This window comes from Centropristis striata, chromosome 19 (assembly GCF_030273125.1).
Source record: "Centropristis striata isolate RG_2023a ecotype Rhode Island chromosome 19, C.striata_1.0, whole genome shotgun sequence".
Taxonomy (NCBI): domain Eukaryota; kingdom Metazoa; phylum Chordata; class Actinopteri; order Perciformes; family Serranidae; genus Centropristis; species Centropristis striata.
The window spans coordinates 7,134,859-7,151,423 of NC_081535.1; the positions used below are offsets into that span (position 1 = coordinate 7,134,859).

Here is a 16,565-nt window from a genome sequence, read left to right on the forward strand (position 1 = left end):
ATCTGTGTGCACCGTGTATGTGCCGTGCATGCAAACAACCTCAGTGAGTGATTGAAATCCAAAATATTGTGTCGAACTGGGGTTGTCATTGTGTTGCTCATGCAGGAGTGATCCCTATTTCACAGTCAGAATCCAACTCGGCTCTTTGATCCATAATCCTGTGATTGATCATGGCACTTTAACCCGAGGGGCCCCCGCTGTGTCCTCAATCGACCCGCAGCCATCTCCATCGCATTCTCTTAAACGGAGGGATCCTCCCGGTGTGAAAAATGGAAGAGTGTCAGTTGGAAGAGAGAGGCAGCCCCTCTACCACTGTGCCGCACACGGTGCACAGGAGTGGGTGTAAGCTGTAATGGATGAAAGAGGAAGAGATATATTAAAGGAGGAGATATATTGCTGCTGGTGTTGTTCAGTTACTTGATCAGTTAATCAGTGAAAAAGCTTTCCCTTTTTTCCCAGAATCTTCCAGCTTGCTTTGTTTTGCTGAAGTGGTAGAACACACCTGTTGTGTGCTGTTTGTTTTATAACCTCCGCTGCTTCTAAAGAGCTCATATTATTTCATCAAATCTGTTTAAGTGTTTGGTGCCCCATGAACAGAAGGAAAATAATCATTCTTCCACAAAGGTATGCTAATGGAGATTCCTAAGCTGAAAGGCAGGGCACTGAAGAAGCAATATATTTCTTGTGGCTCGTTTTAAAGAATTAGAGGATTGAATAAGCTTTATTTAATGTTTCTCTTTAGGGCTGTACAGATCTCTTTTAACACTAAGTAATGATCCCTATGATCTCCAATAGATTTATTGGTTAAATATAAGATCCTTGAAGAATGGAAGAATATTAACAAAGTATAGCCTCAACTTGTAAACCTATTGCAAGACGGTACTCATTTCAAAGCAAATATGCTACTGGAAGTGTTAAGAATTAAGGTGTAGATGAACTATGCTAAAGATTGAAAGAATAATATAGTCAACTAGATAATTTCCTCTGGGGAAATTCTGAAAGGGCCACGGGGGCTACTGCCGGTGTACACTATGATGAGATTCTTCAGAGATTTCAAACAATTAATACTAGTAATGTTAAAATACCATATAATATACAAGGAGCACACCTACAACAAACATTCCTTTTCAAGTATGTATTTATACAGCAACCTATGCCCTTTAACCTCCAAATGTGTCTGTGTGTCTAACGTGTATCTGGAGGAGTGCGCGCGCTTACGCACACAGTTGTGTGTGTAATTAAAATCACATAATGTTATCTGTTTGTGTGTGTGTGTGTGTGTGTGTGTATGTGCGTACGTGCGTGTGTGTTTGAAGTATGTGTATCTTTAGGAGTGTGCGCGCTTACGAGCATGTGTGTGTGCGTGTATCTGTAACTAATCACATCAAAGATCAAAGGCAATCAGAGCAGAGCAATCAACACAATTAACTGTCACCAACTGCCGAATGTTCCGGAACAGAGGTGGAAAGACTGGAATTTTTGGCCTCGAACAGAAAGCATTTTTGGCAAAACCATAATACCTATCATTGATCCGACTTCACTTTGAGCATCCTGAGTTCTTCCTGAATGTCTACATGTTTTTTTTAAGAAAAATTAAAAAATAGCTTTGTTAGAGCGATCTAAAAAAAAAAACGTTACATCTCCCTTTTTCAGAAATCTTCCTGTGTTTTTAAAATGGGAGCCAATGAGGCTGTTGGTGGCGCATCTGTGCATCCTACGCCCAAACTATAACTCTGACAGCTTTACCAGAGGATTGTGAATGAGAATTTGCGGCCTGGAGCGAAGTTTTCAAATGTATTTTTTGACAATTTTTTCTCTCCCTCTACACTCTGGCGATGTCACACACTGTGACACGAACATTCCGTGCAATGCATACTCATTATAATCTCAGAATTTCTCCAAAAATGATCATGGTCATTGAACAGGGATTGATAAAAAACTATATGACCTATCAAAACGTGGATAAATACACCGATACACAAGACTTAAGCTTTACTTTGTGTGGACTTTATAAGGTGATAGTACCACAAGAATAGTTATTCTTCCTTAATAACACTTAATGAATATGGTCTGTTCTTACATAAGAAAACACAAAACCACAAGTGTTAATAGAGTCCAAATAACTCTAAATTAAGTCTTTGTTCCTTAGAATATGTTCCCCATACTAAAGTGACATCTTGATCATTACTAATTCACTAATAGTTGGACACTTATTAGCCAACACATGTTCCCTTATCTAAAGTTGCCTCCTTTTCACACTTAGTTAATATATTATAGCACATAGCTACTGCAGTGAACAAGTGATGGGTTACACCATTGAATAAATGGATCTGTCTTTGGTGGTTGAATAACAAAGACAGCACAAATACAAATACCTCATTTATTATCAAGGCTGACAACAAATAGTACCTGAATAAAACAAAAAACAGCACAATATAAAATACTGTACAATATTTAGTAAAAAAAAAAGCACAATCAAAAAATATAAAAGCTGCAGAGCTCAATATAAACTTTATAGCTCTTTATCAGCAAAACTACATTTGTTAAAGCTTACAACAAATGTAATGAACTGACTGACAAACATTGTACTCATCTCCTGATATGATTCCACACACATTGGCCCTCATTTATCAAGCGAGCGTAGAAACGAGCGCAGATCCGAGTGTATATTTCGTCTTACGACAGGGTCCACGTGTGATTTATCAAACGATCGTATCTCGCCAATCACAGCGTAAGAATGATCGGCTGTTGATAAATGTGGCGGCTCGAAACAAGCGTCATTTAAATACCACGCCCTAATATATACCCGATTCAGAAGACTCGCCTTCAGAGTTTACGACACCGAAGGACGCAATACGGCCAAAAAGAGGATTTTTTCACCTTCTAAAGTCAGCTTTATTAGCAAAGTGCACCGTTACAATTAACAATAGGGGCAATATAGACATATTACAGAAATACGCAGCGACGGAGGTTTATAAAATAAAAGTACTTATAGTTATAAACTCAAACAAGTCCAGTGATTATTTTACATTTGGAGCACGGACTTAGAAGTTTTCAGCTTTTTTGTTGAAGGAGGTAAACAATGTTTTAAAGTAAGTTTTAATTCTAAAAGAAGAGGAATTTCTCAGTCAGAAAGTGAAACGCTGACGTCCAACAGCAGCAACACAACAAACTGGTTTTGTTTGGCAGCATAAAAAGTGAAAAAGAAGGAAATCAGTGGTGCTGTCAGCAGAGTAGCGGACTATTAAACTCCCGGCGAGGTTTGAGTAATTACATCGTGATATATAAAGCCTAATAATCTATATAATATCCGAATATTGCTATTATTATGATGGAGAGATATTATTGACCTCTTTACATTTACTAATAATGATGTCCTAGTCAGAGAAGCGTGTCGCAGCGCTGATTGGAAATGTTTCTATTCGGGCAGACCCGCTGGTGAAGGAGACGCTGACGCTCCGGTGTCGGAGCTGGATAACAGTAAACAGCAGAAGACAACAACATTAAATATCCTCGGCTGGTATTCTGTTTAAAGAATTTCACGATCGCAGGGTTTATTTATTTATGGATTATGTTTTAATGATAAATTATGTAGTCTAAACATGTTTTGCTTTGCCACTATTAAAAATCAAAACACCACAGAGTTTTATCAGCTCCAGGCATCGATACTATAGTCTAAGATTAATTCTCCGACTCAGACGTGTGGACTTCACGCTGACTCAGATTTGCGTACACGAGCTGAGAGCAGACGTGAGATCTGATCGTACCGTCCGCTCACGTCCAAATTGATAAATGCCGAGGCTTGCGTAGAAATCATCTTACGCCCACTTTACGCACACTTTCTGACGTACGCTCGTTTGATAAATGAGGGCCAATGTGTGGTTCAGAATTCAATACAAAAACGATACTCTATAAGATCTGTTTAGAAGGTAAGTCTTACAGTTCAGAATTATGTTTACTTCTGAGAGACAAATATTTCTAGCAATACATTTGATGTTGAATAATAATGTGAATGCTGCAAAACATGGAGCTGAATTCTTGATGAAAGCCACATTTTTTACTTTAGACATTCAATTTTTATTAATCATCAAATTTCTAGTATATTCATAATCGAGAACTGATTATGTGTTTTCAGATTTATTTTCATAATTACTTCAGAACATATATTTAACAGCTCTTCCAACACTTTTATTACTTAAACTTGTTTTTTAAATTACTTTTCATGAACACTTATTGCTAACAGGGCAGGTGCTTCAAGTTATGCCATTCTTACCACTCACATGAGCTTTTATGCATGTTATGTGTTGTGTGTTCTTCCGTCTTTGGATGACAACATCACTGTCCGAGGACTCACTGATGTCTGGAGAAGATGGGGGAATGATATCATCTTCATCCTTTTCGTCGTCCTCCAAAGTAAATATTTTTGGTTGAGCTTTGATCAAATAGAGGATAGATGAGACAAAGATCAGATTGTTATGAAGATATATCACACATTTCATCACATTTACATGACATTTTCAGGGCTTGTGCCCGAAAATGTTTTATGCATGGGGGGGGGGGGGGGGGGTTGTTAATGAGGATAAGAACTCATGATGTCATCATCTGATGTCACCAGGATTCTGGTTCTTTAATGCTTTGATGAGGATAAGAACTCATGATGTCATCACACGATGTCACAGGATGCTGGATCTAAATCTGTGTATACCAGACAGAATTTTCAGTCCAAGAACAGTTCGACTCAATCAGTTTCAACAGTTTGGTTCCGAGAGTATTAGAAGATTTTTCCAAGATCACTTTATTGTTATTCCAAAGTACACTTTAGAAGAAAATAAGACAGGTTACTTTGACAATGCCAGGTAAGAGAAAACAAAGACGGGGGGGACCGGTTATAATCGACCAGGTAGCAATGCTGGAGAACATGGAGTATGACTCCCCAATTAAATTCTACCACAGCCCCGTGGACATCCAGAAAAACTCGCTGGCCAATTACATGGATCAGTTTCAGGGACAAAAGGATCTCAAACATCAGACCTCCAACACCGAAGATCTACAAGCAGAGCTGGAGCAGAAGAAAGCTGAGATTGAGGCCCATAAAGATCAGCTTCAGTTTGAAAAGCAGCAGCAGCAGGCTGTGGAAAAAAACAATTCGGAGTTGCGATTGGAGAACAATCCGTGGAAAAAGAGGGCTCAGCTTCAAGCCGAGAAAGACAAGAATAGTCACCTCATGGCTTCACATGAAGAGGCTAAACAACATGTTGCCCAGCTGGAGATGCAAGCTAAAAAACACGCAAAGAAGGGAGAAGAAGTAAAAGCTCTCAAGTTGGAGCTTCAGTCTGCAAAGCAGCAGCAGCAGGCTATGCAAAAAAACTACTTGGAGTTGCGAATGAAGAGCAATCCGTGGAAAGAAAGGGCTCAGCTGCAAGCGGAGAAAGACAAGAATAGTCATCTCATGGCTTCACTGGAGGACGCTGAGAAAGACAAGTCTTCTCTCGTGGCACAGCTGGAAAAATCCAAGGCCACTCATCTTGCCCAAGCTGAAGAACACGAGAAGATGAGAGAAGAAATGAAGGCTCTCAAGTTGAAGCTTCGGTCTGCAAAGCAGCAGCAGCAGGCTGTGGAAAAAAACAACTCGGAGTTGCGATTGGAGAACAATCCGCGGAAAAAGAGGGCTCAGCTTCAAGCCAAGAAAGACAAGAATAGTCACCTCATGGCCTCACATGAAGAGGCTAAACAACATGGGCTGGAGATGCAAGCCGAAGAAGACGCAAAGACGGCAGAAGAAGTAAAGGCTCTCAAGTTGGAGCTTCAGTCTGCAAAGCAGCAGCAGCAGGCTATGGAAAAAAACTACTTGGAGTTGCGAATGAAGAGCAATCCGTGGAAAGAGAGGGCTCAGCTGCAAGCGGAGAAAGACAAGAATAGTCATCTCATGGCTTCACTGGAGGAGGCAAAACAACATCTTACCCGGCTGGAGATGGAAGCTGAAGAACATGCGAAGAAGGCTCTGAAGTTGGAGCTTCAGTCAGCAAAGCAGCTTCAGGCTCTGCCAAACGTGAACTTTGAGCTGAAGAGACATTTTGAAATTGAGAAGGCTGAAACTCAGAAGCTACACCATGAGTGTAGACAGATGGTGGAAACTCTCCAAAAACATAAAGAAATCCAGGATTTCCATCAAGCCAAATTGGAAGAACAGAGAGCAGAGACTAACAGGTTTGCAGCAGCCCTGAAACAAACACAAGATCTGCTGGGGACTGAATGTAATCGCTATGAGATTGAAAAACACACCATCCTGCAGAACACACAGATCTACGTAAACTCCTGTGTGGCTCAATTGAACGGCAAGGAAGACGAGAACAGGATGCTCAAGGCTGAAGTGGAGACTCTGAAGTTGGAGCTTCAATCTGCAAAGCAGCTTCAGGCTGCGGCAAAAAACAACGTGGAGTTGGACAGCTATTTGGAAAAGGAGAAGGCTCAAACTCTCCAAAAACAGAAAGAAATGCAGGATTTCCATCAAGCCCAATTAGAAGAACAGAAAGCTGAGACTACAAGGTTTGCTGCAGACCTGAAAAAAACACAACATCTGCTGGAGACTGAACGTCATCGCTTTGAGCAGGAAAAAGAGTCTATTTGGAAGGAGACACAGAACCCCTCAACCTCCTGTCTGGCTCAACTGAACGGCCAGGTAGACGAAAACAGGAAGCTCGAGGCTGAAGTTGAGACTCTGAAGTTGGAGCTTCGGTCTGCAAAGCAGCTTCAAAACAGATTGGAGAGCGATCTGTTGAATAAGATGGCTCAGCTTCAAGCCGAGAAAGACCAGAATAGTCATCTCATGGCTTCACTGAAGGAGGCAGAACAAGACAAGTCTTCTCTCATGGCACAGCTGGAATTATCCCAGGCCAACCATCTCGCCCAGATAGAGATGCAGACCAAGGAAAACAAGAACACCATGACTGAAATGAAGAAAAAGCATGAAGAATGGCTCCGGTCTGCAAAGCAACTGAAAGCAGAGAAGGAGGCCCTCCAAAACGAATTGGAGGCAAAGAACGACGAGCTCCGTGCTGAAAAGAGGCTGATTGCTGTGGAAAAAACCAAAGTGGAGATGGAATTGGAGAACATTCTGCTGTATGAGAGGGCTCAGATGCAAGCTGAGAAAGACAAGTATAGTCACCTCATGGCTTCACTGAAGGAAGCTGAGCAAGACAAGTCTTCCCTCGTAGCACAGCTGGACGAGGGAAAAAGGGACAACACTACCATTGAGGATGTTCTTAAACAGGTTGGGAAGCAGCTGGAAATTGGACATCTTCAGTGGAAGGAGGAAAGGACTTCCCTTCTGGCACAGCTGGAAAAATCCCAGGCCACACATCACGCCCAGTTGAAGATGCAGGCAGAGAAACACATTAATACTGTCGCTGCACTGAAGAAAAAGCTAGAAGATCAGCTAGAGGAGAGCGAGAAGACCAGAGCATCCTATGTATCTCAACTGGACGAGAAGAAACAGGACAACAACACCGTTGTGGCTGCTCTTAAAGAGGTTGAGAAGCAGCTGAAGATTGGACAACTCCAGTGGCAGGAGGACAAGACTTCCCTCACAGCACAGTTGGCAATAACAGAAGCCACACAACTTGCCCAGTTGGAGGTGAAGCAAGAAGAAAATAAGAACCTCATGGCTGCTCTGAAGCGGGCTGAGCAGCAGCTGGACAATCATCAAATCCAGTGGAAGGATGAAAAGTCTTCCTTCCTTCAGAAGCTGCAGGACAAGGAGCAGGAGTGGCAGCAGAACGAGAGCTCCATGAGAACCCAGCTGGAAGATTTAGAGAGCCAGATCGGCAAAAAGAAAAAGAAGTGGTACAGAAAGTTCTTCTAAGAGGAAAGAAAGAAAAAGAAAAAAGTAGAGAGAAAGAGAAATGTAATAGCACAACGGTCCCGATCAAACCGCACATTTTGAAATATCATTTGTCCTGCAACTCTTCAAGTTGTAGGACTAGTACAACTTGAAGTGTTGCAGGACAAATTATATATAAAAAGGTGCGGTTTGATCGGGATCAGTGTGCTATCTCATGTTGGGTTTTCACCTGGTGCTCAAGGTTTCCCAAAAATATATAGGCTAATTTAACACACTGAATTGGCCCAATGTATATATTAATAAAAAAAACTCCTCTCCCCCTCTTTGACAATCTCATGTTGGGTTTTCACCTGGTGCTCAGGGTTTCCCGTAAATATACAGGCTAATTTAACACTCTGAATTGGCCAAATGTATATATTTATTAAAAAAAACTCCTCTCCCCCCACTCCACCAAATATATAGTAGGCTATATATTTCGGAAAAACGTAGGGTTTTCTCCTGGATCGCTCAGGTTTTCCTGTAAATATATTGTATATATTTCGAAAAAACGTTGATTAAAATGAGTCAGTGTAGGGTTTTCTCCTGGATCGCTCAGGTTTTCCTGTAAATATATAGTATATATTTTGAAAAAACCATCAAAATGAGTCAGTGACGATCTCATGTAGCGTTTTCTCCTGGTTGCTCAGGTTTCTCCCATAATTTAACACCGGCAAAATTATAAAAAATAAACAACAATAAACCAATCTAGCCTCTGATGAGACACGCTAGTGCAGCATCAATGCCGGTCCCAAGCCCGGGTTAATAGAGAGGGTATAATATTGTGAAATTATGATGTAATGGTTCAAATAACACTGAAACTGAAAAAATAAAATGAATTTACATAATAAAACATGTTCCAAATGGTATTTTACACACTGTTTTGTAATCAACATGTGACCCTCATCACTGATGGGCTCATGATTTTTTTTACACTCTGGCGATGATGTCACACACTGTGACACGAACATTCCATGCAATACATACCCATTATAATCCTAGAATTTCTCCAAAAATGATCATGGTCATTGAACAGGGATTGATAAAAAAACGATATGACCTATCGAAACGTGGATTAATACACCGATACACAAGACTTGTGTCTACTGTTTAATGTTTAAATGGAGTCTCTAGGTGAAATTATGCCGGAGAAGTAGACGTTTAAAAATCCCCAATTATTGTTCTTTTTCGCAAATTTTTTTTGGCCGTCCCGTTAATTTCAATGCAAAATTTAGGGCAGTTTTTCGCGTCTTACGTCGTGAAAAATTCGTATTCTGAGAGGAAAGTAATAGCACTTCCATCCCGATCAAACCGCACGTTTTGATATATAATTTGTCCTGCAACTCTTCAAGTTGTAGGACTAGTAGCAGGACGAAATTGCGTCCGGAAGAGGAAGAAGAGCACTGGTCCCTACAACTATTGCTGTATGGGACCGTCTTGTTTGGATGGTGAAAAAGCTCTCCATTGAGTCTTAATCAGTGTTCTGTACAGATCATATGCGTTGGTGGTGTAGTGGTAAACATAGCTGCTTTCCAAGCAGTTGACCCAGGTTCAATTCCTGGCCAGCGCTAATTTCTCATGTCACAGAGTTCAGGCTTGTAAACAGGACTGAAGGACATTGAGCAGACACATTTCACCAAATCAGACAAAATGATATGCTTCTTCCACTCCACTTCTCCCATATATCTATTTTTTTTTAGTTGGGACAGGGGGTCTTTAAGGGGAGATAGCAGGTCAACAGTAGATGCCACATAGAAGCTGTACATAATCTGAAAACTGGGAACCTGAAGATTCATTTGAAGCGTAGTACTGTGTGTCAAGTTTTCATAAATCTTAAGGTCCTATAAAACACCTGAAAAAAATTGGAGCTATTATATTATTACATTAAACACATTTGATAGCGAGGAATATCGTAAGTTTGAAAAAAACTCAGATATTTGCATCATTCCACAGTATAGCTAGAAGAGGAGTTGCTATCCTCATTAAAAAGAACATCCCATTTAAACTTGAAATGTAAAAGACAGGGAAGGGAGATATTTGTTAGTAATAGGAAATGTAGAGAATAAAGCGGTGACACTGAACATTTATAATCCACCTGGACAAGATACAGAATTTATGGAACAGATATTTTGATATTAGTTACAGAGGCAAAGGGAATCCTCACCAAAAAGTGCACAATAATCTGAAATAGTTTGCTTTGTATTTTCCACAACGTTTCACAAAAGTCCTGTTGAAATTAGTAGATCGAGATGAAAAGGGTTCAGAAACACCTCACTTTGGGGCTGTGCCAAATCGCTATACTTTAATGTAGGAAAACTATTTATAGTTTAAATGGGTCACAAGCCTCCGACCTATACTGGGCCAAATGGGCATTTTGATCAGTCACACAGTTTTCATGAAATCAAAGTTTAAGTTTTGTGATTTTTTTTAGAAGGTTGCAGAGTTTATATTGGTTGTGTATTGGATGGAATGTTCAGAGTTAGAGTGGATGACATCACACTTAGAGTGAAGACAAGCTGGGAAATTATCTGAATTTTCTTCAAACAACCTGTCCTCCTTCTCCACAACTTTCACTTTTTATAAATAACTTCTAGTACAGATTGTAGAGGAATTTGTGCTCTTCGCAGGCATCCTACTCTTGAATCAGCCAGATTTTCAGATTTGGCTGAGTAGGTGGTTGTGGTCGAAAAGTTTCATGAACCTTCGATAAAGCTAAAGGTCCCCTAATGACTTATCTGGTGACCTCATTAGACAGGTTCCTTTGTCCCAAACTCTTTTTCTGGGTCATTATTTGAAGAGGTTTGAAAGGAATTATTTTGTTTGGCAATTAAAACAAAATAAAAAGCATATTTGCAGTAATATCATAAAAGACCGCCAGTAAAAAGTAAAAATTTCTGTTTTTTTTATTTGGGAACACTTTATATTAGGGTACACGTATTCAACATTAATTAGCTGCTTATTAGCATGCAAATTAGTAACATATTGGCTCTTAATTAGTCATTGTTAAGTACTTATTAATGCCTTATTCTGTATGGCGTTATTATACAATCAGTAATCCATTAACTAAGAGTTTTCCCTCAATAACCTCTGAATTATTGCTTATAAGAAGTAAGTAAGGAAGTTGTATATGAGTTAAGATCTTAATATGCTTTACTTTGTATGGACTTTATAAGGTGGTAGTACCACAAGAATAGTTATTCTCCACTTAATGAATATGGTCTGTTCTTACATAAGAAAACACAAAACCACAAGTGTTAATAGAGTCCAAATAACTCTAAATTAAGTCTTTGTTCCTTAGAATATGTTCCCCATACTAAAGTGACATCTTGATCATTACTAATTCACTAATAGTTGGACACTTATTAGCCAACACATGTTCCCTTATCTAAAGTTGCCTCCTTTTCACACTTAGTTAATATGTTATAGCACATAGCTACTGCAGTGAACAAGTGATGGGTTACACCATTGAATAAATGGATCTGTCTTTGGTGGTTGAATAACAAAGACAGCACAAATACAAATACCTCATTTATTATCAAGGCTGACAACAAATAGTACCTGAATAAAACAAAAAACAGCACAATATAAAATACTGTACAATATTTAGTAAAAAAAAAAGCACAGTCAAAAAATATAAAAGCTGCAGAGCTCAATATAAACTTTATCGCTCTTTATCAGCAAAACTACATTTGTTAAAGCTTACAACAAATGTAATGAACTGACTGACAAACATTGTACTCTCACAGCCTTTTCACAGCCTGAACTTGCTCAATAACATAACAGAATTTTAACTGAACAAAGAAGCTCACTTGCATTTTAATATTTCATCAACAAAGGGAGGAGTTTGCTTTTGGCCTTCAAGACTTTTTTATCTTCTGATAACCTCAGCTGACCCTTTCACTGAAAAACACATAAAATAAAAACAAAAGAACACCAGAAATGAGATCAAACAATGTCTTAAGGTCAGCTGGAATTGCTCAAACTGGTCACTTCTCTTTTGATAAAAGTATGAAGCATATTCTAGGAATGGGACAATCTGATCATCTCCTGATATGATTCCACACACAATGTGTGGTTCAGAATTCAATACAAAAACGATACTCTATAAGATCTGTTTAGAAGGTAAGTCTTACAGTTCAGAATTATGTTTACTTCTGAGAGACAAATATTTCTAGCAATACATTTGATGTTGAATAATAATAATGTGAATGCTGCAAAACATGGAGCTGAATTCTTGATGAAAGCCACATTTTTTACATTAGACATTCAAGTTTTATTCATGATCAAATTTCTAGTATATTCATAATCGAGAACTGATGATGTGTTTTCAGATTTATTTTCATAATTACTTCAGAACATATATTTAACAGCTCTTCCAACACTTTTATTACTTAAACTTGTTTTTTAAATTACTTTTCATGAACACTTGTTGCTAACAGGGCAGGTGCTTCAAGTTATGCCATTCTTACCACTCACATGAGCTTTTATGCATGTTATGTGTTGTGTGTTCTTCTGTCTTTGGATGACAACATCACTGTCCGAGGACTCACTGATGTCTGGAGAAGATGGGGGAATGATATCATCTTCATCCTTTTCGTCGTCCTCCAAAGTAAATATTTTTGGTTGAGCTTTGATCAAATAGAGGATAGATGAGACAAAGATCAGATTGTTATGAAGATATATCACACATTTCATCACATTTACATGACATTTTCAGGGCTTGTGCCCGAAAATGTTTTATGCATGGGGGGGGGGGGGGTTGTTAATGAGGATTAGAACTCATGATGTCATCATCTGATGTCACCAGGATTCTGGTTCTTTAATGCTTTGATGAGGATAAGAACTCATGATGTCATCACACGATGTCACAGGATGCTGGATCTAAATCTGTGTATACCAGACAGAATTTTCAGTCCAAGCACAGTTCGACTCAATCAGTTTCAACAGTTTGGTTCCGAGAGTATTAGAAGATTTTTCCAAGATCACTTTATTGTTATTCCAAAGTACACTTTAGAAGAAAATAAGACAGGTTACTTTGACAATGCCAGGTAAGAGAAAACAAAGACGGGGGGGACCGGTTATAATCGACCAGGTAGCAATGCTGGAGAACATGGAGTATGACTCCCCAATTAAATTCTACCACAGCCCCGTGGACATCCAGAAAAACTCGCTGGCCAATTACATGGATCAGTTTCAGGGACAAAAGGATCTCAAACATCAGACCTCCAACACCGAAGATCTACAAGCAGAGCTGGAGCAGAAGAAAGCTGAGATTGAGGCCCATAAAGATCAGCTTCAGTTTGAAAAGCAGCAGCAGCAGGCTGTGGAAAAAAACAATTCGGAGTTGCGATTGGAGAACAATCCGTGGAAAAAGAGGGCTCAGCTTCAAGCCGAGAAAGACAAGAATAGTCACCTCATGGCTTCACATGAAGAGGCTAAACAACATGTTGCCCAGCTGGAGATGCAAGCTAAAAAACACGCAAAGAAGGGAGAAGAAGTAAAAGCTCTCAAGTTGGAGCTTCAGTCTGCAAAGCAGCAGCAGCAGGCTATGCAAAAAAACTACTTGGAGTTGCGAATGAAGAGCAATCCGTGGAAAGAAAGGGCTCAGCTGCAAGCGGAGAAAGACAAGAATAGTCATCTCATGGCTTCACTGGAGGACGCTGAGAAAGACAAGTCTTCTCTCGTGGCACAGCTGGAAAAATCCAAGGCCACTCATCTTGCCCAAGCTGAAGAACACGAGAAGATGAGAGAAGAAATGAAGGCTCTCAAGTTGAAGCTTCGGTCTGCAAAGCAGCAGCAGCAGGCTGTGGAAAAAAACAACTCGGAGTTGCGATTGGAGAACAATCCGCGGAAAAAGAGGGCTCAGCTTCAAGCCAAGAAAGACAAGAATAGTCACCTCATGGCCTCACATGAAGAGGCTAAACAACATGGGCTGGAGATGCAAGCCGAAGAAGACGCAAAGACGGCAGAAGAAGTAAAGGCTCTCAAGTTGGAGCTTCAGTCTGCAAAGCAGCAGCAGCAGGCTATGGAAAAAAACTACTTGGAGTTGCGAATGAAGAGCAATCCGTGGAAAGAGAGGGCTCAGCTGCAAGCGGAGAAAGACAAGAATAGTCATCTCATGGCTTCACTGGAGGAGGCAAAACAACATCTTACCCGGCTGGAGATGGAAGCTGAAGAACATGCGAAGAAGGCTCTGAAGTTGGAGCTTCAGTCAGCAAAGCAGCTTCAGGCTCTGCCAAACGTGAACTTTGAGCTGAAGAGACATTTTGAAATTGAGAAAGCTGAAACTCAGAAGCTACACCATGAGTGTAGACAGATGGTGGAAACTCTCCAAAAACATAAAGAAATCCAGGATTTCCATCAAGCCAAATTGGAAGAACAGAGAGCAGAGACTAACAGGTTTGCAGCAGCCCTGAAAAAAACACAACATCTGCTGGAGACTGAACGTCATCGCTTTGAGCAGGAAAAAGAGTCTATTTGGAAGGAGACACAGAACCCCTCAACCTCCTGTCTGGCTCAACTGAACGGCCAGGTAGACGAAAACAGGAAGCTCGAGGCTGAAGTTGAGACTCTGAAGTTGGAGCTTCGGTCTGCAAAGCAGCTTCAAAACAGATTGGAGAGCGATCTGTTGAATAAGATGGCTCAGCTTCAAGCCGAGAAAGACCAGAATAGTCATCTCATGGCTTCACTGAAGGAGGCAGAACAAGACAAGTCTTCTCTCATGGCACAGCTGGAATTATCCCAGGCCAACCATCTCGCCCAGATAGAGATGCAGACCAAGGAAAACAAGAACACCATGACTGAAATGAAGAAAAAGCTTGAAGAATGGCATCGGTCTGCAAAGCAACTGAAAGCAGAGAAGGAGGCCCTCCAAAACGAATTGGAGGCAAAGAACGACGAGCTCCGTGCTGAAAAGAGGCTGATTGCTGTGGAAAAAAACAAAATGGAGATGGAATTGGAGAACATTCTGCTGTATGAGAGGGCTCAGATGCAAGCTGAGAAAGACAAGTATAGTCACCTCATGGCTTCACTGAAGGAAGCTGAGCAAGACAAGTCTTCCCTCGTAGCACAGCTGGACGAGGGAAAAAGGGACAACACTACCATTGAGGATGTTCTTAAACAGGTTGGGAAGCAGCTGGAAATTGGACATCTTCAGTGGAAGGAGGAAAGGACTTCCCTTCTGGCACAGCTGGAAAAATCCCAGGCCACACATCACGCCCAGTTGAAGATGCAGGCAGAGAAACACATTAATACTGTCGCTGCACTGAAGAAAAAGCTAGAAGATCAGCTAGAGGAGAGCGAGAAGACCAGAGCATCCTATGTATCTCAACTGGACGAGAAGAAACAGGACAACAACACCGTTGTGGCTGCTCTTAAAGAGGTTGAGAAGCAGCTGAAGATTGGACAACTCCAGTGGCAGGAGGACAAGACTTCCCTCACAGCACAGTTGGCAATAACAGAAGCCACACAACTTGCCCAGTTGGAGGTGAAGCAAGAAGAAAATAAGAACCTCATGGCTGCTCTGAAGCGGGCTGAGCAGCAGCTGGACAATCATCAAATCCAGTGGAAGGATGAAAAGTCTTCCTTCCTTCAGAAGCTGCAGGACAAGGAGCAGGAGTGGCAGCAGAACGAGAGCTCCATGAGAACCCAGCTGGAAGATCTAGAGAGCCAGATCGGCAAAAAGAAAAAGAAGTGGTACAGAAAGTTCTTCTAAGAGGGAGTAGAAAGAAAGAGAAAAAAGTAGAGAGAAAGAGAAATGTAATAGCACAACGGTCCCGATCAAACCGCACATTTTGAAATATCATTTGTCCTGCAACTCTTCAAGTTGTAGGACTAGTACAACTTGAAGTGTTGCAGGACAAATTATATATAAAAAGGTGCGGTTTGATCGGGATCAGTGTGCTATCTCATGTTGGGTTTTCACCTGGTGCTCAAGGTTTCCCAAAAATATATAGGCTAATTTAACACTCTGAATTGGCCCAATGTATATATTAATAAAAAAAACTCCTCTCCCCCTCTTTGACAATCTCATGTTGGGTTTTCACCTGGTGCTCAGGGTTTCCCGTAAATATACAGGCTAATTTAACACTCTGAATTGGCCAAATGTATATATTTATTAAAAAAAACTCCTCTCCCCCCACTCCACCAAATATATAGTAGGCTATATATTTCGGAAAAACGTAGGGTTTTCTCCTGGATCGCTCAGGTTTTCCTGTAAATATATTGTATATATTTCGAAAAAACGTTGATTAAAATGAGTCAGTGTAGGGTTTTCTCCTGGATCGCTCAGGTTTTCCTGTAAATATATAGTATATATTTTGAAAAAACGATCAAAATGAGTCAGTGACGATCTCATGTAGCGTTTTCTCCTGGTTGCTCAGGTTTCTCCCATAATTTAACACCGGCAAAATTATAAAAAATAAACAACAATAAACCAATCTAGCCTCTGATGAGACACGCTAGTGCAGCATCAATGCCGGTCCCAAGCCCGGGTTAATAGAGAGGGTATAATATTGTGAAATTATGATGTAATGGTTCAAATAACACTGAAACTGAAAAAATAAAATGAATTTACATAATAAAACATGTTCCAAATGGTATTTTACACACTGTTTTGTAATCAACATGTGACCCTCATCACTGATGGGCTCATGATTTTTTTTACACTCTGGCGATGATGTCACACACT

General features: G+C 40.4%; 2 protein-coding genes and 1 non-coding gene across 3 annotated transcripts; all 3 read left to right on the forward strand.

Annotated features, from left to right (window-relative positions):
• Positions 1–4,822: 4,822 nt before the first annotated feature.
• Positions 4,823–7,861, forward strand: LOC131992908 (early endosome antigen 1-like). The gene has a single exon (XM_059358618.1). The coding sequence runs from the start codon at positions 4,850–4,852 to the stop codon at positions 7,859–7,861; it is 3,012 nt and encodes a 1,003-aa protein (XP_059214601.1). The 5' UTR covers positions 4,823–4,849.
• Positions 7,862–9,374: 1,513 nt separating this feature from the next.
• Positions 9,375–9,446, forward strand: trnag-ucc (transfer RNA glycine (anticodon UCC)). The gene has a single exon. It is a non-coding gene; the product is annotated as a tRNA-Gly (tRNA).
• Positions 9,447–12,679: 3,233 nt separating this feature from the next.
• LOC131992909 (myosin-9-like) lies at positions 12,680–15,590 on the forward strand. The gene has a single exon (XM_059358619.1). The coding sequence runs from the start codon at positions 12,918–12,920 to the stop codon at positions 15,588–15,590; it is 2,673 nt and encodes an 890-aa protein (XP_059214602.1). The 5' UTR covers positions 12,680–12,917.
• Positions 15,591–16,565: the final 975 nt, after the last annotated feature.